Raw genomic sequence first — 23,642 nt, forward strand, 5'->3', positions numbered from 1 at the left:
AGACATGTCGTAGAATATGTGTCAATTTTAATTTTATGCTGCATTTGTTTCTGTGCGAGAACCATTCCCCAAGACGATTCAGGGAGTTATGAAAATCCGAAGGCTTAAAACACCCTGTTCTGTTATTCCAGACATATAAAATCTATATGGAATTCGAAAAAGAGCGCAGTCCAGATGAATCTATACAATTGGGCCCAAATAATTCTAACTTAAGAAAAGTAAATAGAAGTATTAATTGCTTTAGTTCGGCTTAGGTTGGTTGCTTAATTTTTCTCTTCTATTGTTTCAATGCATATTATTATTGTATGCGGTACATATCTTAGTAGGGAAGGAAAAGAATCATAAGTGAATATGTCTTCATCCAGGTCTAGACTGCTTTACAACTGAGTTACAACTGCTAAAGCCTGGCTGTCTTAATTTAAGATAAAAGATTATGGTTTTAAATATTCATCAAACAGTTGGTAAATTGGATATTAAAAAAAACTTACTTGCAACGTTCAACATGTAGAAGGTTGAATTGTTACAGAGCTTTTCATACTCTGTTTATTAAAGTATAATTTTTATGGAATGGGGCCTTTTTTTGCAACTTTCCAAATCTTTTCTGTGTAAATTCTTTTAATTATTTGACTATCTAGTGTGAATAAGTAATTCCAAAAGCCCTGCAAGAACCTTGAAGCAGATGAAAACTCTCAATATAGTAATATAAGAGATAAAGTACAGAACCTACACTTTCTATACAACCAAAATGCAGAGAATTCCACCTATTCAAATTAATTTAGTCACATGCTCCGGAACGTGATCACATTTAATCACGTGATTTGAGGATACTTGTTATGATTTACCACAAAAACTTCTTGTCAACAAAACATCCGTGATAGTTTAGTGGCTAGAATTACCGCTTGTCGCGTGGTAGACCGGGGTTCAATTCCCCGTCGCGGAGTCTTTTTTTTTCTACTTTTTTATTCATAAAGGTTTTATGGTTTACATGCCAAATGGATCTAGAATACACATATTTTTATTGTATTTCCCAGTTATAAGCTTAATTGATAGATATATTGATTTTTGTTTGGTATTTTTACATTTTCATCAATAGATGAGCACTTTTACTTCTATTACATTTAATCTTAATTTTCATTAGTTTTTGACATTATTTTGCAACAAAAGTTCTTTAGAGATAGTACTACTCAAACACTATTCACTACATTACTAATCCATATATAGATACATATTATAGTTATTTCATATATACAGTATGGTATTACTTATAATTGCAACATATTTCTGTTCAACTGATAAAACTAGATTTATATCTTTCTGTGTCTCACCATTATATGTCAATGGCTACTATTAGTAAGTTATATAGACCATAGTTAAGTACACTCACTCACTCACTACTCACTCACTAGAAATATGTACGCGTAATTTCAGCACACTGCAAATAGACGCGTGCCAAAAAATGAGCGAGGTGAGTGAAAATTAATTATCTACTTCAGTTTTCACTACTTTTACTATTTACAGTAATACAATTAATAGATAAACCCAATAAATAAACCAATATTTCAAAATGCTCGAAGGTAAGTTCGATGAAGCCACGTTATTAAAGAAAATTGTTGATTCAATTAAAGATTGTGTTAAATTATGTAATTTCAATTGTACTGAACATGGAATTACTGTTCAAGCCGTTGATGATTCAAGAGTTTTATTAGTTTCATTATTAGTTGGACAAACTGCATTTAGTGAATATCGATGTGATAGAGATATTACTTTAGGTATTGATTTAGATAGTTTCTCTAAAATTATAAAATGTGGTAATAATGAAGATTATTTAACTATATTGGCAGAAGATAGTCCAGATAATGTTATGACTATATTTGAAGATAAGAAAAAGGAAAGAGTTAGTGAATATTCATTAAAATTAATGAATATTGATTCTGAATTTCTTAAAATTGATGATATGGAATATGATACTGTTATAACAATGCCATCAAGTGAATTTTCTAAAATTGTTAGAGATTTAAAGAATTTAAGTGAATCATTAAATATTATAGTTACAAAAGATGCGGTTAAATTTAGTTCTGAAGGTGAATCTGGTTCTGGTTCTGTTGTTTTAAAACCTTATACTGATATGGATAAACCAGATGAAAGTGTTAATGTTCATTTAGATAATCCTGTTGATTTAACTTTTGGTTTAAAATATCTTAATGATATTATTAAGGCAACTTCTTTATCAAGTACTATTACTATCAAATTAGCTGATAAAACTCCTGCTTTATTTGAATATAAATTAGATGTTGGCGGTTATTTAAGATTTTACTTGGCTCCAAAATTCGATGAAGACGAATAAGTAGTTTACAATTTATATAGTTAATAAACGTAATATATTTTAAAGCTAACTTTTAATAATACTAATAATACATATTTAATTACTTCTCTTATCATGCATTTCTTTACCCCATTTATAGATATCTTTCTTTAATCTATCAGCTCTAACTATGCCATTTCGTAATTGACTTAAATTCTTAATATATTCATGTTGTCTTTGAATACTAACTTGTAAATAATTTATTAAATCTTGTTTCAAACTATATTCTTGATCATCATTTTGTTGTTCACTATTGATTGCTAATTGATGTTCTTCATACCTCTTTAAAGTTTGTGGTAAAGCAAAAAATGGATCTATTTCATCATTAGAATCCTTTTCCTTTTCCTTTTCAGTTTTCACTTCTGTTTCTTTAGATTCACCATTCTTTTGACTTCTATCTCTTACTTCATTAGATAATTTATCATCATTTAATCCATGATCATAATCTTTTAAACCAAGATTTTCTTCTAATAGATAAAACCAATCTTCACCATTTAAAACTTGTAATAATTTATTTAACCAATTTAAATTTGTTTGTTCAACTTCTATTAATTCAATTAATTCATTAGCTAATTTATTAAATATAACTGATTTATAAGTTTTCAGTATTGATGGATGTGATACAACTTCTGATGGATGATTTAAAGGAGCCAAGATTTCTCCAAGTTTTATTTTCTTTAAAGGATGATCATCATCATCTTCATTTTCTTGTATATCATCTTGATCTTGATCTTGATCATGATCATCTTTATCATTATCATCTATATAAACATGATTATCAATATTACTTGATGAATCTCCATAAGTATCATTCCATTTTCTTTTATTATTAATATTACTTCTTTCAATAGTTTCGTTAGTTAATACAAGATGATTAATTCCATCATATTCAACAATTTTGGATTTTAATGCTTCTAATGAATTAGTCGATGGCTGGTAAAGTTTATTACCTCTATTACTCGAAGCTATTTCGGCATTATCATTACTTATAGATTTGGCTGTAAGTACAGCTTGCTTGAATCGTGATATTATTTCTAATGAAACTCCGTCCAACATATTATATTATTATTACTTACTTAGTATATACTCCCTTTAATAACCCCATGTTCCAGTTTATCGAAACTTTTGAATTATCTCCTGCTCAAGTTTTTCGTTGCGGCGTGGGGTCTAGTTTTCTCACACACAATATGCAGGCATAGCACCATCTACATCCATACCGCAGTACTACATCCCTATAAATTACTATACTATTAGCCATAACTAAGAGTTCTAAGAAAGATTCAATTCCCTTTCAAAGATCAGAAAGGTGAACTAGAGTCATTCGTCGTATATCTCTGTCTCTCTCTCTCACTATATACAATTCAATTAACAACTGGTTTGTCCTCGTAACCATAGTGTCGTCTGACTAGTGATAACGATCACGGGAAAAAAAGAGGTAGGGTAGCCAAGCCAGCCTAATGGCAAACCACAGTTGCAATTAAGGTAACTAGTAGAGTTTTCAATATCCCCATTAAGAATCTTGTGGGATAGTAAGAGGGTATTAATACAGTCCAGCATATAAGAGCAGAACTTAGCCTAGCATATTATTAGTGGTATTTATTCATAATTCATTATACATTATTCATTGATTGTATCTGCTCCCCCGTATTTCATAAAAAAGTATAGGTCATCTCAGAAGAAACTTTCCACTATGACTGATTTAGCATATTTACTTATATATAATGCTCATAATGGAGCATGTATGAAGATTCCTAAACCAATTCGATTTCATAATTTAAATGAATTTAAACGATTTTTACTGCAATCATTCTTATTTGAAAGTGTAGATAATATTTTCTTACTTACATCATTTGGAATTCGATTAAATTTTAATTTAATTAATGAATTGAATGATATTTATGTATTTGATAAAAGATTATTTGCCAATGGTTATGAAATAAGTATTTTAAATAATTATTTACAACAGACTGAATTAGATAATAGTAATAATATTATTTCATCACCTCAACTATCAATATTAACAACAGCACTTGAAACAAATAATATAAAGGAAATTACTAATCGACTTAAATTAAATCATGATTGGACTAATCAATTACTTCGAAATAGTTTAAAATTATCCGATTATTGTAAAGAATTAATAAGTCAAATTAATATAATATTTAAATCTTTAAATACAATTTTCCAATTTGCAACTAATTTTATTAATGAAACTGAAAAGAATTTTAATAATTATTTAAGTTATATTAAATTAATCAAATATAAATCATTACATAATTCATGGGAAGATCATTATAAAAAATTATTAATATTTCCAACTATTAAAATAAAGAATAAATTAATTATACTAAAGGATTTTTTAAATTATAATAAATTAATTGAAAAATCCAATTATATTAATAATAATTTACCATTAATTATTGAAGAATTTGATAAATTAACTAAATCAATTAATGAAGTTAATGGAGAAAAATTATTAATTGATAAACAAATTGAATCATTAAGAAATGAATCAATATTTGAATTTAAAGAATTTCAAATGTCGGAAGTAATTGATAATATAAAACAATTATCAAATATACTTTTTAAAGATTATAATAAATTATCTACTAGTGATTTAGAATTAGAATTATTTGAAATATTTAATAATCATAAGAATCAATTAAGTCCTCAATTATTTAATAAAGTTAATAAATTATATGATCATTATATTGGATTAAAGAGATTTAAAGAAAGATTAATTAATGAGTCAATTAAGATATTTAATAAAATTGCTAATTTACAAATGAGTATGGTTAATATAAAGAATAATCTTAAATTATTAACTAATCCATCACCATCAGAAATTGGTAATAATAATATTAATATTAATATTAATAATACTAATATTAATAAACCATCATTTCAAACTATTCAAACCATTAAAAATTATGAAGATTATTTAGCAATAACTATAGATTTACCATTATTATTTGGATTTATTCTTATAGAAAAAAGAAGACAATATGAATGGTATGATTTTTATTCAAAGGGAATTGTAAATAATGTTAGTGAACAATTATCAATTATTATAGATCATGAAAAGTTATTTAGAAAGATTTGGTTAAAGAAATTTGGTACCTTTTTACCATTATTAGAAAATGATAATAATGATCATCACTTAATTCAATCAACATTACCAAATATTGATGTTACATTAGTAGGTAAGAATCATAATAATTCATCATCTTCCTCTTCATTTAAAATATTAGATGATATTATAATTGATAGAGATGATATATTAAATTATATTTCAATTTTAGAAACTGCCAATGTTTCCAATAATTTTATTGAATTACTTAATAAGAATTTTAAAGATTTAATTAAATCTACTAATACTATGAAAAAGTTAACAAAGATTATTAATTCTTTAGGTCATTATACTTCATTAGCCAGTGAAAATAAACTGAAATTATTAAATAGTGATGGGAAACCAGATTCTGATGAAATTGAAGAACTGGATATTGATATTGATTTAAATCTTATAAAGGGATTAAAATCTAGAATTAAAAAACTTGAAAGTTTATTACATCAACAACAATTTAAAAATTTAACTAGTTGGCCAGTTATAAGAAATGATAATGATAATAATAATAATAATAATATTTCAGTAAGTAATTCTAATAATAGAATGAGTTTAATTATGGATCCTTCTACTATGAATAAATCAGATCCCACTCAACTATTACAACGAAGAAATTCTACCAATTCAAAAGTATTATCATCATCCCCTAATAATACAACTACAACCACAGCTACAGCTACAACTAGTATAGATAAACATTTAGATAATATAAGACTTAAACGAGAAAATGAAGAACTTATAGCACGAAACAATGAATTATCTAAAGAAAATAAAAAGTTAATGGAAGATAATGAATTGAAAAATGATGAAATTTCTAATTTAAAACAAGAAATTTCAAATTTAACCAAGAGAATTTCTCATCAAGATGAAGAAATTAAATTAAATAATAAATTAGATTCTAAAACCATTGATAATTTACGAAATAAAATTGAACAACGAGAAACTCAAATATCCGATTTACAAAATAATTTAATTAAAATTACTGAATTAAATAGTAATACTGGAGGAGAAATTAATAAATTAAATCAAATAATTTCAGGATTAAGAAATGATTTAAATGATATTACCAATACTAAGAATGATTTATTATCTAATTTATCATCAAAAGAAATTGAAATAACTAAAGAAAGAAATTCTTTACATGAAGATATTAAAAATTTACAAAATAAATTAGATGAAATTCATGAAGATTATGAAAATTTAATTGAACTTAGTTCTGGTGATAAGAAATTAATTCAACAACTTAATAATATTATTATAGATTTATATGATAATATTAAAAAATTATCTCAAGAATTATTTGAATTCTTTTTAGAATTTTGTTTTATACTTGAATCAATGGGGTTATTACTTATTAAAGATGATCAAATATATAAGATTACTCGAGTTAAAGGTTTAAGATCTAAGAAAAATAATTCAATTGATGATACTGATATTCTGTTAATATCTATTGAAAAGCCAAGTTCAAAAGTAATTGAAGATATTGAAAATAAAATGAATTGGTTACATAATTTTGATAATTTAAAATTAGATGATTCTAATTTTGATGATGAACAAACGGGACAAATTATTAAATTATATGAAGAGAATATTAAAGGAAAAGAACAAGAACAAGAACAAGAACAGACTAGTAATTCTAATTCTAAATTAAGAGAATTTATGCATTTAATATCATTTAAAGATAATGTATTAATGCAAGAAGATAGTATTAATAATAGTAAATTCTTTTTAAATGCTATTGCAAAAAGATTTAGAGATGTTGAAGGATTTGCAAAGAGACAAACTAAAGAAGGCAAATTAAAAGAACAAGAAATTAGTAAATTATTTCATAAATTAAATTCTAAAATATCTATGAATAATTTTCAAGTAAATGATCTTGTATTATTCTTACCTACAAGAATTGATAGAATTAATAATGATATTGAAATCGATGAAAATTTACAACCATGGGCAGCATTTAATATTGGAGCTCCTCATTATTTTTTAAAAGTTGATGATAATAGTTCAATTAAAGATAAAGAATGGATGGTGGGTAGAGTAGTTACGATTACTGAGAATAAAGTAACCAATGAGACGGCTACTAATAAACAAATGAATCCGTTCCAATTAAGTGTGGGGGTTATATGGTATATGGTTGAAGCAAAGGAAGTGCATACATAGTATATAGTATGTATAGTATAGTATGTATAGTATTGCATATAGCATATTGTACACAGCATATAGTATGTATATTATATAGTATAGTATAGTATTGCATACAGCATATAGCATATTATCTATTCAGGTACATTATTAAATAAATAACTAACACTCTCACCATTATGTAATCTCCTAATAGCCTCAGCGATAGTAGGACTTATATCTATAACTTCTAGTTTAGGACAAGCCGCAGCCTTATCCTTTAATGGTAAAGAATTTGTACAAATAACTCGATCTAATTTGGAATTATTTAATTTTTCTATAGCATTAGATGAAAATACTCCATGAGTTACCATCGCCACTACTTTACTTGCACCATTTTCAATTAAAATTTCTGCGGCTTTACATAAAGTTCCACAAGTATCGGCCATATCATCAATTAATACACAAATTTTATTACTAACATCTCCAACTAATACCATTCTTGAAATTTCATTTGCCTTTTGACGTTCTTTATGAATTAATGCAAAATTTACATCTAATTTATCTGCTATTGATGCTACTCTTTTAGCTCCTCCTGCATCAGGTGATACAATAATTAAATCTTTCCTTTCAAATTGTTCAGTTATATATCTTAAAACTGATGGTTCAGCATAAAGATTATCAACTGGAACTCTAAAGAATCCTTGAATTTGAGAGGCATGTAAATCCATGGTTATTACATGATCACATCCTGCAGTTTGTAATAAATTTGCAATTAATTTAGCCGTTATTGGAGCTCGAGATTTATCTTTCTTATCTTGTCTAGCATAAAAATAATTGGGAATTACTACACTAACTCTTCTAGCACTAGCAATTTTACATGCATTTATAGTTATTAAAAGTTCCATTAAATATTGATTTATTTTACTTTCATCACAACATGTTTGAATTATATAAACATCTTCATCTCTAACTGATTCTCCAACTGCTACGGCTGTTTCCAGATTTGTATATTGAAATGCTCCAACTCGTGCTAATGGCATTCCTAATTTAGTGGCTACCAGTTGACATAATTGAGGATGAGAATTCCCTCCAATTAATTTAATATTATTAGGTGATTTAGTCATATTTAATTTATCTATAATTACTATTGACTATTACTCGTGGGTCTCATTAATGGGGTAATTTGATGGATTTAAAAATTTGGATTCGAGAAGACTTGTATATTTTTTTGCAGGTTGAGACCACCGACTAGGGGTCCTGTTTTACATGTTAGATCCGGAAATAGAATTTAATTATACAAGTAACAACTTACTACATATTTTTTCTATTACTATTATATTTACTATATATATTACTATTACTACTTAATTTCTTAAAGCTTCGACTGAAGTTGTTCAAGAGCAATTTGTTGAAGAATAAATTTCGCTTCTCTTTGTCCACTAAACCATCCTCCATGAGCACATCCGTTGGCGCTACCATCGACCGTTTCTGCACCAGCAAATTTAATTCTATTATCAATACCTTGAGTAAATGCATTAATTATTTTTTCAGGATTAATTGTTCCAACTTTTGTAGTTGCATATGCACCTCGAGAATATTTTTCTGAATTCCATGGTGTATGATAAATCTTAGTGGGGGCAGGTATATTACTTATTATAGAAATACTTTGTATAAGAGGTTGAAAAAGATTCCAAATTCTTTGATTTTTAATTGATGAATCTAAATTTTCAATATATGATGATAATGGAGCTTGAATAAGAGCTACTAAAGTTGCAGTTTTAGCCATAGCTGCATAATTAATAAATATAGTTGGGAAATCCCATGATTTATAATTACTTCCATGATTATCAGGAATATTATCAGTTATTGCATAAAATCTATCAACATTATCTGGCCAAAAGATAGTATCAAATTCAAATATTATTTTTCCAAGTGATCCATAATGTATAGATGGCAATATATCAGTAATATGAGTAGGTAAAACTGGTTGCCAATTTATATATTGTTCATCTTTTGGATCATTAATTATTAAAAGACTTTGAGGAATAGTTACAATTAAATAATCACATGTATATATAGTATTATCATTTGTTTTTAAAATAATTTGTTTCTTATTAGTATAATTAATAGAATTAACTTGAGTATTAAGTTTTATATTATTAATTCTATATGATTCAGGTAAATCATTTAATTCATTGTTAAATACAGTTTTATACCCATTCTTAACAAATACATTTCGACCCAAATGAGATGATCCATCAAAAGAATATTTTGCTGAAAGTTTATCCCAAGATTCTCCATGCCATAATTCTGCCCACATTCTTACAACTCCTAATCCATATTTAATTTGATCTTCAGTTAAATGAGATTTATGTTTTGAAATATATTCATCGCATATTTCTTTTAATGAAACATCTGGTTTATAAGGATTTCTTTCGTATGTTAAAGTAATAAATGCCAATATTTCATCCATTACTACTTCATATTTCCAATGTTCAATATTATTATTATGAGCTGAAAAGAATATACTTCTTCCATCATCAAAATAATACTTAACATTACCCTTCTCAATGGCTTTATCAAATAATGGATTATTTAAAGAATCATGAAACCACAGAGCCCCCAAATCATATTTAATATCTTCTTGATTTGTTTTATTAGTAGAATCAATTGAAAGCAATCTTCCACCTAATCGAGATCTAGCTTCGAGAATTAGGGTATCTTCAACTCCTCCATTATATAAATCAAGGGCTGCTTTTACACCCGAAATTCCTCCTCCAATAATAATTACTTTCTTATGAGTTACCATTGTTATGGATGTTATATATGCAAACTATATTACTTAACTAATTAATAATTTACAGATATTCTATCACCTATTTATATCTATATCTATCGAATCAGTAGGGTCGGGCATATTCCTGCATGTAATTACTACCTGATTAGGCACTCCAATGCGCTTGCCGCCAAATGGCCTAATTGGGAAATGGATCTGTCAAACTAGCCGCCTACCGAAAAACAAAATTAATTTTGCAGTTAAATTTAGTGGCTCAACAGAGGCTCAAGAGTGATAACAAGGGTACTAAATTAGCTAAAGAAATCGTACCATACTATAACTATGGAGTGTATAGAAGATATTTTTATAATTATTGATAGTGGATGATGTTGAACAAGTAATAGAAATAGAGACTATAGTTAAAAGGGTTGGTGTAAGTATTACAGTCAAGTTGAAAGTCAAACAGTCAAGTGATTATATATGGCAATTACTCAAATGTATATTCATATTAAGATTATTAAAGAATTAGCTCCAATGGAGAGATAGTAAACTATTAACTTTTAAGAAGAAATGCAAAGATTGGAAATTAAAAATTAAGTAATAGTAGTAGTAGTAGGAAAGTCAGTTACTCTAAGTATAAATGCATGAGTAAATATTTAATGAATGTGAATGAGATAATTAAAGATGAACATAGTAAATACAATGAACTCTTGGAAGAATTAGAAGAATGCAAAATGCTGACATAAATGGCTCAAGTCACGGTTTCAATGGAATCATGTAGACCCACAATCTCTCCCATAAGAGAAAGATATTCCTGAATACAGGAATTAAATACCCACCAATTACCAAAAGAATTTTGACTGGCATCAGACAGATGATTGGAACTTAAATTCTGAGCTTGAGATTGTTGTTGTTTTAAAAATATAAATTTCAAAATATCATTTAAAATAAAACTAATGAAATTATTATAAATTACAATAGGATATTTGGATTTATAATGAATGGATAATAATCTTCGATCAATTAAATTTATTAATGAATGTAATTTAATTAATTCTTTATTATTAAGGAGTGAATCTTCACCCAGAGGATTTATACCAGCACCTTTACTACTAGCTTCTGATTCACCTGAAATTGATTTAGTATCTAAAATACTAGGACTCTCAAATTCATAACTTGTATCATTTAAGAATGCCAATAAATCCTTTTTAAAGAAATCATCAATTAAATTAATTTCATCATTTACAAAATTCATAGATATTGATGATTTTAATTCTTTACTAATAGCAGGATCAAAATTATAACCAATTAAGGTATAAATCATATCATTTGATAAAATATCATTTTTAAAATTGAAATTCAATTCTCCAAATGAATTCAAATTAAGTAAAAAATTTTCATCATCATCCTCATCTTCAAGTTTTATAGAATCCGATGGTACTTGAGGAAGAGGAGGTTGTGGCTGTTGTTGCTGTTGCTGTTGATGACTTCCTGAACCTGTTTGAACAAGACCAGCTTGAGATAAAGATTGTTCTGAGGACTTAAAAAAGTTCTCAATATCATTAGACATAATTGATTTAACATCATCTTTAATTATTAATTTAATAAATGTGATTAATAAATCATTTAAATTCATCATTTTCTTTAATAAAATTAAAAATATCGTAGAATTATCAAGCTTGAAAAATGGTGAATTTAATTTCTTAATTTCAGTATTAAAATTATTAATTAAATGTAACAAATTTAATCGAAGATTCTTTAAAAAGTAAATATTAGTTGAAGATTTAATTAATAATAAATAAGGAAGAATCTCAATTAAAATAATTAAATAAAGACTCAAATCAATTTGTTTTTCAATATTTTGTGATTGTTCAGTAGATGATGTAATTAATGGTTTTATAACGGCTTCAACTAAATTATGTAAAATACTATTACTAGATTGTAAATTTTCTGAATCAAGAAATATTTGATATATAATATTTCTCGGGATTTGCGATTGAGTCGTATAAATTTTAAATTTTAATTCACTAAACCAATTCTCTTCATCATTAAGGACAGTAAAATTATCATCGGGTGGATATTTTAAGAATGGTTTTATAAATGATAAATTAGGAGCAGTAATCGAATCACGATACCTTGGGACATTGGCCGTTGATAAATTTGAAGGATCCAACAGACCGAGTTGAACTTGAGATTGAGATTGAGAATGAGAATGAGAATGGGAATGAGAATGAGAATGGGAATGGGGATGAGATTGAAGTGGAGGTTCAAGGACATTTGGAGGAGATATTTGAGTAGACTGACCTAACCCAATATCATGAGGTGTCATGAATATTTCCAGAGGTGATGATTTAGAAAGATCTGGTTTAAATTTCCCCTTACTTGAACTTCTTCTATGAGGCTTTTTAGGTACAAAACTTGATAAAGATAATCTTGGAACTTTTGGATCCCGTTTAAAGATTTCATTTAATTCGACAATATCATTATTATCTGATAAATTTTTAATTTCATCATCAATTATACTATTATTCCAAACCACCCCTAAATAATTATATTTAGATTCACCTCGACTACCTAATCTTTTAATTAATAAATTAGGATAAACTAATTTAATTAATTTACCTAATTTAGATTGTCCAAGAATTAATTTTTGTTGTTCATTAGTTGTATTTGATGAACTAGGATATTGTAAAATTAATTTTTGACATACAATATAATAAGTTTTATAAATTGATAATCGAGGAATTGTATAATTTAATGGATCATCATCATTACTAAGAGGTAATTCAACTAAAACATCAAATAATATTTTAATTGCAAGAAATGTTCTTAATAATTCATGATAATTAATATGACTTAATTTATTTTCTTTATTGGCTAATTCAGGAAAATATTCAACTAAAAGACTCGTATTTTTAAAGATATTTAATAATTCATTAATTATTATAATTGAGATACTTTCTCCATCATTAGCTCCTATACTAGTAGTAATATTAGGATTTGGATTAGTGGCTGTAGCCATTGGTACAATGGTTTTATCAATTTTTTCATCAGTTTTTATAGCCAAGAATGAATCAAGTCTATCATTATTATAAAGCAAATTATAAAAATCATCCACGGGAATTGTAGTACTAATTTTATTTAAAATAGATAATAAATAATTATTAATATTAGAACTATCAACATGAACTAATTCAGATAATAAATCATTAACCACTGATCCTCCTACAGTTATTTTATTATTATTACTTGGAGTGTTACTAGGATGATTCTTCAGGGGATCTTCGGATAATGAGAATAAATTAAAATGAGATGAAATTGATAAATTATTCTTTTGATGTTGTCTATAAGCTGACGATAATTGTGATTTACTACTACTTCCTTGTGGTATAGAAGATGAAGAAAGTGGAGCATATTCTGTAATCTTAGGATAATTAAATGATGGTGAAGGATATAATGAAGTTTGTTCGAAATTACTTGAATAGGATTGAGATGGAATTTGTTTAGAATGTGATGGATGTTGATTAACATATGGTGATGAAGATGTACTAGACATGGGTTGATAATTATGAACAGGACTTTGAAATAGTCCTGGGTTGGGATTATTAAGTTGTGACGCGTCGATATTGCCATAGACTGGATGGACTTGGGTTGATGTGTAAGGATAAAAAGATGCAGATTGTTGTTGCTGTTGTTGTTGCTGATATTGCTGTTGATGCAGATGCAGTTGTTCTTCACGGAGATCATCATTAGAAGCTTCTCTCTTTAGTGGAGATGTATGTAATATTGATCTTTGATCTTGTTCTTGAGGATAATTCGTTGAAGATGACGATGGTTTCTGAGGGAAATTGTAACTAAATGAGTATGGGTCATCATATATTTGAGTATTATGAGTGGGTGATGATTGAGAGTTATGATGAGGCAGCAGTTGAAGATGTCTCTGAGAATGTTGTTGTTGCTGGGGCTGTGATTGTTGTTGTTGTGTAGGCAGTTGTTGTGGATCTAAAAAGTAATAACCAGGAGTCAGTATAGACGATTTCTGTCGCTTATGCGTTCGTTGTTTATTGGGATTTGACATATCACTTGGAGAAACATTTAAAATTAGCAATATACGACAGTTATTTTGGGGGCTATGATTGGATTGGATGAATTAAGGAATTGATTGTTTACAATTGATAAGTGCGAAAACAAAGATATGTATGATCTGTTAGATCAACCAATGCTTAAGTAAATGATGTTATGATTTAGGAACCTGCGTAGAGTGCTCAGCTCAGTATGAATCCTAAAGTTTTTTTCTTAGACGATGATTGTGGGGGCACCAAGGAGTAAGTTAAAGTTAGTTTGTGCCGGTAAGGGATGACGTGGAGCAGGGTTAGACAGAATCGTGCAATGTCGTAAATTGATAGTAATGAAGTAGTGGTTAGGATTATGCAACTAGTTAGGGTAAGTAGTTATTGTAATGATAGTAATAAGTTAGTGATGATGTGGAGGTACGATAGTGAGGAGTTAGATAATGAGATAATGATAATGAGAATTGTAGTGAGGTGAGATACTGCCTCAAAGTATGGATGTCAAGTAATGGACAGGCTGTGATGACGTAATAAGATCAACACTTAATATCTATGTTTAGTAACACAAGAATAGTGAAGACCTGTAACAAGGCTAGGTTGAAGTTCCGCACTAAATTGAGAACTAAATAATAGAAGGACCCTAGTCTGGTATATATAATTAAGCTAAGCTTTGTTTAGAGTACAGAGATAAGTTAGTTAAATCTTTGACCAGGCCAATTGGACTTACACACAAATAATTGACACAACAGATGTATTTGAAAAGATTGTCGTTAATTACGGCGAGATATTATTGTTATCCGACTAGGGGTAGTTATTGTTGTGCCTAATTTTAGTGTGGTGGGTAAGGAAAAAATAATCTTTAGTGACAAAATTGTAAATGGGGATTAGGGATGGTATTTATATTGTAGTATTCCCTGCTTATTTATGTCGGAGAAGAATGTATATAACAATTGGAATGAATAAATGAATGAATGACCGAATGTTCCAATGAATGACAATTGTTTAAACAAGTTAAGTAACGACGTAATGTAATTAAATGGTAATGGGTTGGAGGGCAGATTCAAAGAGATAGATTATTGCAAGGGCAATGAAGGTATAAGCTAATGAAAGATACTTTTGAATAAAGGTCTATTGACAACAAAATAGTGGGTTGTACCAATTGGGATTTGAAACAGATAGATAACAAATCAATTGAATGACTCAAATCTTTAACTGGAGTGTTTCCTTGTTTCTCTCCGTATGATATTGTTTATAGTATAGATCAATCAAATAGGTAATACCACTAGAGGTAATTTCTGTATGCAGTTTCCCCTAGATCTTATGCAAGTATGTATGTACGTCACGTCGGGGATTGAAACAATTATAATCAAAGAATATCAAGTGTAATTGACAGATGACGAGTTTTATCGCAAAAGAATTGTTGGTTGTCAAATCAATCAAAGATCAATTGATATTAATTGTAATGAACTCTAATTGAAGTTTTGGTACCTACTTGTAGCTGTAATTAATCTGGCCTAATTAAGTAATAGTGTTGCGGGATCACCAAATTAATCAAAATGCTACCGATAAATTATTTTCTTGACAAAGTTGCAATTTCGACTTGGTTACGTCAGGGGCGAAATTGATAATTTAGACAAAAATGACAAGCGACTAACTAAGATTGAGAAGGATTCAAGCCGTGCAATGATCAAAACAGTAGTGGGGAAAGGATATTGATGAGTTGGATACCAAAATTTGATACACTGGTAATTAATTGATGTTAGTGAAATACCAGATTTTCTAAGTATTTGTGGGTGTAAATTTACTTTGTAGTGATAATAATTTACTGTATCTATTCAAATAATCAAGTCAAACGTAAATAAATATAAACATAGAACAAAAATAGACGTGTATAGATACTTCGTGATACAATGTATAATTTATATTATTTGGTTGACAGGTCAATTAATGTTTTAAAACTTGCCAGATCTTTTATAGCTCGAGGTTGTATAAAGTAAAACAATAACAAATGAGTGCTTCGGTAAATAAATAACAAATAAGTCACGAACCACAAATCCATACAATTAAAATAAACAATCCAGAATTCTTGTTTCGGGAAAGAGCAAAGAACTGAAAAAGATATGTGTATTACTATTTATTCTAATCTATTATTTGATAATGTATATTCCTTATAACTTTTCAACCGCTCCTTCCCTTAGTTGTCATAACAAATACAATTGATATATCTTACATACTAATGCTATACTAGAGGGGAACCACAATAACCAGAACTAAATCTATTGTAAAATTTAAGAAAGGACCAGGCCCCGAGCTTAGTAAAATCTTTACGTAATCGCCCCACCAAGCCTTAGAAGACCAAAATATACAACAGAAGAGATTCGGAAATGTCAAAATAAACTATTGATATTCTATTATCATAGGCTAAAGTTACCTGTAGTTAATATTTTTACTGACACATTATCGTCAGTAATCTATATTAGTAATTGTAATAAGTGATGCAAAACCTATTTTATTCAAACTTAATCCTTCTATATGCTTCGCCCTTGCATTCACTGTCATCTTGATGCTTTATCTAGTCATCTATTTAGGGCTGTATTACTTAATGTCATAACATTCTCTTCCATGCCACTATATTATCTCCAACTACAATTTCTTCTATTTACTTATTTACCAATTGGTCATGGAAATGCTCCTCTTCTGCTGCAGTTATACTCATTGTGTAGTTTGAACCATCGTCTAGACGAATGCTCAGCTTTGAAACGTAAACAAAAGTATGCATTGCAATCTTGGTTTATGCGCACGATTAGACGATATTGCAACTCAGAATAAACGATTTAGACACATGACTTATTGTGGCAATACTATCTAATATTCTTATATTATATCATGAATGAGGTCACCCTTTGCTGATATATCATACCATAAGCTCCATGACTTGTCAATATTTAAATATTGTTATCTCATTTTAACTGTTACAGATCAAGTTGCATTGCTATTTCTCCATGCAGCACTGTAATCGGTTGCGAATTGATTGACCCGAGGGACGGATAAATTAATTTGTTAACTTGTAGATTTTTAAATGTTTATATCATTGTGTGGTGGCTTTGTTTGATAAAGACAATCTATATTTAGTAATGAGATTGAATTTACTGTCGCCCCCACAAGATAGATAGCTTAACAATGCCATTTAATTTGGTATAGAAGAATCTAATCTTTATTGTACAGATAATTAAATAATAGTAATGATTTTAATAAATAAAATATATATAAAAATTAAACTTCAAAATAATATACTACTATACTACTGAATATAGCATACTATAGATTAAAAAGAGGATTATAATTTGGCTTTTGGTTCTAAGAGGGCCTTTGATAAGTTATCCTTTAATTCATTGGCGGATTCAATCAAGTACCACTTCAAGTGGTCAGCTCTTAATCCATTACCTTTCTTACAAGAGATATGAACATGTAACCAATCATTATTAATCAAATAAGCCAAACCAAAACCATCATCAATAACTTGAGACCAACCCCAACTTTGGAAATATTCAGAAGGAATTTGAGAAGATGAAATATACCAAGTTTGAGAATAGGAGAAAATAGGATCAGTAAAGATATCTGGAACAGCTTCATTAGGTTGAATCATTTGTTTCAAACCGAATAAATGACGATCTACACCTTTACCATCTGCAGCTTCAGAAAGATATGCAACATGTTGCTTAGCAGCAGCTTGGAAAGTAGAAGCTTTTTCTTCAAGACTTGCATTAGGGTCAGTCCAAGTTAAAACAAATTTTTTAGATTCATTAGAAACAGTTCTACCAGTTTCAGTTCTACCCTTTAAGAATTTTCTAGTAGCGGCACTTTCATAAGTTGGTCTAATTTTACCAGTTAATTTATAATAAGCTAATTGCATTAATAATTGAACATAAGCATCAGGAGAAACTTTAAACTTTTTAATTAATCCCTTACCATAACCATAATGTTGGAAAATTTCTTCATGATGTTGAGAAATAGTTTTATCGAATTTTTCAATAGCAGTAGAGATATTAGATCTTGAAACTGGATTGAGATCGAATTTTAATAATTCTGGAGTATAAGTAGCGGAAAGAATTGGAGATTGAGAAGTAATTTCGGAAATTAAAGCATTTGGATCAGTTTCAGTAATTTGTTTATAAATCGTATTATTTAATTGGACAGTTGGAGTAGCATCCATTCTTGAATGTTCACCTAAGAAACCAGAATTACCATTAGCACTAATAAAGAATTCTAATGGTTTATCAAAGAATCTATTTTGTCCATCACCATGCCAACAATTCTTTGATTTTTCTTCAATAGTGATTGGATTATTGTTATCCAAACAGATAACGAAAGAAGAAGCAAAAATGGTTTCCAAAGATGCTTCATTAATTGGAGATTTTCTTAAATTTTCATAAGCAGCCAACCATTCATCTCTATTTAATGAGGTTAATGCACCAAGACCTTCACCCTTTGGAGCATTTGAATTCTTAACAGCTTGTAAGAAATAATAAATTTGAGCTTTAGATAATTTGTTACCATTAGCATCATGATGAGGAACTTTATAGAAATTGTTATTGTAGATGACAATAAAATATTGATGTTGAGATCCATCATAATGTTTGGTAATATCTGAACCAGGAGCTGGAACTCTTGAGTTATTAAACATATAATGGAAAGCATTCATACAGAATGGATTACCCTTAATGATTTCTGGAGCTAAAGTTTCATTTTGAACTTGTTCAAGGAATTCAACTGTATAATAAGTAAGTAAAGTAGCTTTCAATAATTGATCTTTACCAATTTGATTATTAACATCTTTATGACTGAAGAAATATGAAACATATGGAACAACAGGATCACGGTATGACATATAAGCATAATCATCCCAAAATTCTGCTAACCAATTATCTTTTGATTGAGCAAAATCAACTAATCTTGATTGTAATACTTGACCTTCACCATTAATAAAATTATTTACTTTTGATGATGTTGATTTCAATTGTTCTGGGGTTAAATAAGGTTCTATGGATCTAAGATATTTGGCTCCAGTTTCCTGTAAACTAGGTACAGGTAATTTTGGTAATTGAGATTGATATTTAAATAAATCACCTTTAATGGCTGAAGAAGTCAAATTTTTCTTTAAGATTGGCATAATGATTGATCTTGTCGGAGTTTTCAATTTGAACATATTATTAATTTAGGATATAAGAGAATGAATACTCGGGCAACTCTAACACATTAACTAATCGTATACAATTGACTACTGAAAAACTTACAAGTTATAAATTAAAAAAGCTTTCAAATGCAAAACTAAATTTAATTACTTATGGAATTTTCCAATTTATATATACCCATTTGTATTTCCAGGTGATCGAATTTTGTGGGGGCCATAATGCCTTTGAACCGAGGAATCTTGGGTCGCACCGGAAAATCTGGCCGTGTGCTAATTTACCACGGTTAACTTCACTATTTGTTTCAATTCGGTTAAGATGTGTATATGCTTAGTAGCATTGAATTGGATTGATTTACGAGCAATTGTTGAAGTAATAAGGGATCTCGGACTTGTATTGTTTTATTTATTTATTTATTTATTTATTTAATTAATAAATTATTTAAATTATTTATTTAGTTAATTACGACAAAGTCATATCCGCAGATATGTATGTGGGTCTAATGGTCTGATTAATAGAAATAATTAAATATTAATTGATGGGTTCCTTCCGAATTGAAAAGATTTATTATTTTAGATATTAAGTATATTCTTTTGGAATAGGTCTTGGCCAATCGGAGCTTTTATTGATAAACAGACCATAAACCTTACCGGGACAGGGTCGTGCACTATCCCAAAGTGAAAAACTAGTTAAAATCCGGGGTAATTGTAGTTTAAAAAGGGTTACGTAGTTGTTCAAATAGGCTAATTTTTTATAACGTGATTGGACTAGTTGAGTTATCGTATCTTTGATTTGGCTGGGGTTATTATTATTTTTTATATGGATGTAAATCAATTATTATGTATATAATCTAATCTAGGGTAAGAGTAACTAATAATAGTGTAGGGTCCCCTTATAAGTAGTGGTAAATGAGATCATCGTAGAAGACCACAAAAAAGTCCGAGCTTAGAACAAAATATTTTTAGTTACAATACTTCGTTGCAAACTTTATTATATATTGTTTGATTCAATTAATGTAACTATAACCATCTTTTTTGGTTCTCATGAGGAGTTATGCTCTTATATTGTAGCCTCTTACATGCCCAAAGAAATGCATAAAAGCAAAAAAACAAATCATAACCCTTGATATATCATTCTACTTCTTCTTAAACCTCTCAATAATATCACCAATACTATCAAGATCAGCTAATACAAATATGTACATAAGTTCTAATAAATCATAGACAGCGATATCCGGACTTTGTTACCGATACGCGTTGTGTCGGCTACTTTTAAGCCGTTGGCCTAGTAGTGCAAGCACCGAAAAAGTTTTTAGTAATATAACATGTATAGTAATAATTGAAGTATTACTTGAAGAATCGTCTAAACTAGCTTTGTGAGTGTTTCTTTTGGACTGTCTTAGTGCCATTTACAAGTGGTTGATCCCATTCATTCATTACTTATTTGTTTCGTTTGTTTTATCGTATTCCTGCAGCCAAGATGGAGATTCAAACGTCTTCATCGACTGCTTTAGCATCATCATCCAAATCATCATTAGCATTATCTTCAACATCAATAGTATCTATATCACCTTTAAGATTATTCTTGGCATACTTCTTTTTTATATGGTATCTTGTCATTGTTTTAGTGGCATCATTAGGATTTTATACTATCATAACCAGATTCAGACATAGCCCCGATCTAGCTCCAAGTTCGAAACATAATCATCAAGAACTTGATCAAGAAGAGGAAGAAATATGGGAAGGTGTAACTATTATACGACCCATTAAAGGGATAGATCCCGAGTTAATGTCATGTTTAGAATCATCATTTCAACAAAATTATCCAATTGATAAACTACAAATCTTATTTTGCATCGATGATCCTCTTGATCCATCTATACCACTTATTCAAAAATTAATTAATAAATATAGTAATGCTGATGCAGAGATACTTATAAGTAAGAATTATAATATATTAGCCGGTCATTCCGATGATTATTTTGGTCCTAATCCCAAAGTTAATAATTTATCCAAAGGATTTATTGCTAGTAAATTTGATATATTATGGATTATGGATTCCAATGTATGGGCTAGTGAAAATATTCTTAGAAATTCTGTTAAATCATTAAATGAAAATTTAAATAATGGTACAAAAGTTGCTTCACATCCTAGATCAATTAAATTAGTTCATCATGTCCCATTAGCAATTAGTATTAATGGAAGTAATCAAAATGGTAATGAAAATAAAGATGAAGATGAATATGTATTAACTCCAGTAGAATCAAAAGAATCAATATCAACTACTGGATCATCTACATCTTATAGATCTACACCACCACCACCTGGGATTACATCTACTTTATTATCTACTTCATCATCATCTCCAACCCCAATAATTAAAAATAAAAGAAAGAGATTTCTTAAGAAATATGGAGCTAAATTAGATGAGATGTTCTTAATGACTTCACATTCTAAATTTTATATTAGTCTTAATAATCTTTCAGTTGCACCATGTGTTAATGGTAAATCGAATATTTATAGAAAATCTGATTTAGATAAATCTGTATCACTTATGTCATCAGCGATTAATAGTCAATTTTTTGGAGATTCAAAAGTTATTAATGATAGTAAAATTTTAACCAGTGAATCAATGATTCCTGGAAATTCTATTAAATTTTTTTCGAGGTATATTGGAGAAGATAATATGATTGGGATTGCACTTTGGGAGAATTGTATGGGTAAAACAGGATTATCAGGAGATATTGTAATTCAACCATTAAGTGGAGCTGATAATTCTATTAATGATTATATGAAACGTAGAATTAGATGGCTTAGAGTTCGAAAATATATGGTTTTAATGGCAACATTAGTTGAACCAACTACAGAATCAATAATTTGTGGAATTTATGGTACATTTGCAGTATCCAATATATTTTTAAATCAATGGTTTTCATGGTATTATTTTATAATTCATTTAATTATATGGTGTGGATGTGATTATTATCAATATTATACATTTGTTAATAATATTAATGGTCATAAATCATTACCTCATTGGTTAATTAATTTACCACCAAAATCAAGAAAATTTATAAATTGGTGGTATATTTGGGTACTAAGAGAAATACTTGCCTTACCTATTTGGATATTGGCAATGATTGGGCATGAAATCGATTGGCGTGGGAAACCATTTATGATAAAGAAAGACTTAACAGCTGAAGAATTATGATATGATAAGGAATAATATAATAGAGTATGTGGAAAATAAAATAAAATAAAATAGTAATATAAATATAATATAATATAATATAATATCTATAGAATAAATAGTTTGCATTAATAAAAAAGTTTAGTTATGGATCGGCATTTGATTATAATAGTGTGCTAAGAAATATGCATATTCCATGAACATGCACAGCATACTAATGAGTTGACAACCATTTCTGTTAGTAAATGTAAAGGGTTTGCAGATCGGTTTGACATACTGTATGCAATTTAACCCAAATAGGAATTTTTTATTTTTATTTTTGTCTGGGACAAAAAAAAAGATGGGTTCCATTTAAATGTAAAACAGACAATTGATCAAATCGGCAGTGCACATAGAGACGAGAAACGTCTATTGTCAGATAAATAGGTCTAGTAAAGAATTAAAATTAAGTAGATGTAAAAAGTGTAACATAGTATTATGATAGACTATAGATATAGTATAGTTTAATATGTATGTAATGGATATGGGCCCATTGAATATATATAGGTGGAACTGTTCGTATAGTACATATGGATTTTGTTGCTGCACGGAATCGCCTTAGTGCGTGTCTGTTCCACTCGTCAGGGTTTATCGTCAAGGATCGAAGCGAGACAAGAGTTACCGACTATATAATTGTATCAGATAAAGTACAAATGGTATGCGATTACAGTGACAGTCAGTAAGTGTCAGTGATAGTAATAGTAATTGTAAGGGTGACAATAAGAGTAATAGTAAGAGTACGAGTAAATTTAAGTATAACCATAAGCCA

General features: G+C 28.5%; 8 protein-coding genes and 1 non-coding gene across 9 annotated transcripts; 4 read left to right on the forward strand and 5 right to left on the reverse strand. All coding sequences in view use genetic code 12, as the record gives it.

The window, feature by feature from the left end:
• Positions 1–868: 868 nt before the first annotated feature.
• RJT21DRAFT_t52 lies at positions 869–940 on the forward strand. Its single transcript has one exon. It is a non-coding gene; the product is annotated as a tRNA-Asp (tRNA).
• A 568-nt stretch (positions 941–1,508) lies between these two features.
• Positions 1,509–2,363, forward strand: POL30 (proliferating cell nuclear antigen). The gene has a single exon (XM_064881492.1). It carries the CDS (start codon positions 1,565–1,567, stop codon positions 2,342–2,344), a length of 780 nt encoding a protein of 259 aa, XP_064740274.1. The 5' UTR covers positions 1,509–1,564; the 3' UTR covers positions 2,345–2,363.
• Positions 2,364–2,381: 18 nt separating this feature from the next.
• RJT21DRAFT_28233 (uncharacterized protein) lies at positions 2,382–3,636 on the reverse strand. Its single transcript, XM_064884020.1, has one exon. It carries the CDS (start codon positions 3,416–3,418, stop codon positions 2,420–2,422), a length of 999 nt encoding a protein of 332 aa, XP_064740275.1. The 5' UTR covers positions 3,419–3,636; the 3' UTR covers positions 2,382–2,419.
• A 276-nt stretch (positions 3,637–3,912) lies between these two features.
• RJT21DRAFT_28237 (autophagy protein) lies at positions 3,913–7,704 on the forward strand. The gene has a single exon (XM_064884021.1). It carries the CDS (start codon positions 4,053–4,055, stop codon positions 7,644–7,646), a length of 3,594 nt encoding a protein of 1,197 aa, XP_064740276.1. The 5' UTR covers positions 3,913–4,052; the 3' UTR covers positions 7,647–7,704.
• On the reverse strand, positions 7,705–8,922 carry RJT21DRAFT_28238 (ribose phosphate diphosphokinase subunit). Its single transcript, XM_064884022.1, has one exon. The coding sequence runs from the start codon at positions 8,732–8,734 to the stop codon at positions 7,763–7,765; it is 972 nt and encodes a 323-aa protein (XP_064740277.1). The 5' UTR covers positions 8,735–8,922; the 3' UTR covers positions 7,705–7,762.
• A 14-nt stretch (positions 8,923–8,936) lies between these two features.
• Positions 8,937–10,483, reverse strand: RJT21DRAFT_119692 (polyamine oxidase). Its single transcript, XM_064881493.1, has one exon. The coding sequence runs from the start codon at positions 10,417–10,419 to the stop codon at positions 8,983–8,985; it is 1,437 nt and encodes a 478-aa protein (XP_064740278.1). The 5' UTR covers positions 10,420–10,483; the 3' UTR covers positions 8,937–8,982.
• A 654-nt stretch (positions 10,484–11,137) lies between these two features.
• Positions 11,138–14,464, reverse strand: RFX2 (Rfx2p; the record flags this gene model as incomplete). Its single annotated transcript, XM_064880163.1, has 1 exon — positions 11,138–14,464. One exon carries the CDS (start codon positions 14,462–14,464, stop codon positions 11,138–11,140), a length of 3,327 nt encoding a protein of 1,108 aa, XP_064740279.1.
• Positions 14,465–17,674: 3,210 nt separating this feature from the next.
• On the reverse strand, positions 17,675–20,036 carry CAT2 (carnitine O-acetyltransferase). Its single transcript, XM_064881494.1, has one exon. It carries the CDS (start codon positions 19,660–19,662, stop codon positions 17,794–17,796), a length of 1,869 nt encoding a protein of 622 aa, XP_064740280.1. The 5' UTR covers positions 19,663–20,036; the 3' UTR covers positions 17,675–17,793.
• Positions 20,037–21,124: 1,088 nt separating this feature from the next.
• On the forward strand, positions 21,125–22,855 carry HSX11 (Hsx11p; the record flags this gene model as incomplete). Its single annotated transcript, XM_064885320.1, has 1 exon — positions 21,125–22,855. The coding sequence occupies one exon, from the start codon at positions 21,125–21,127 to the stop codon at positions 22,853–22,855; it is 1,731 nt and encodes a 576-aa protein (XP_064740281.1).
• Between the last annotated feature and the right edge of the window lie 787 nt (positions 22,856–23,642).

This window comes from Scheffersomyces amazonensis (assembly GCF_036850825.1).
Source record: "Scheffersomyces amazonensis strain UFMG-HMD-26.3 chromosome Unknown RJT21scaffold_2, whole genome shotgun sequence".
Taxonomy (NCBI): Eukaryota; Fungi; Ascomycota; class Pichiomycetes; order Serinales; family Debaryomycetaceae; genus Scheffersomyces; species Scheffersomyces amazonensis.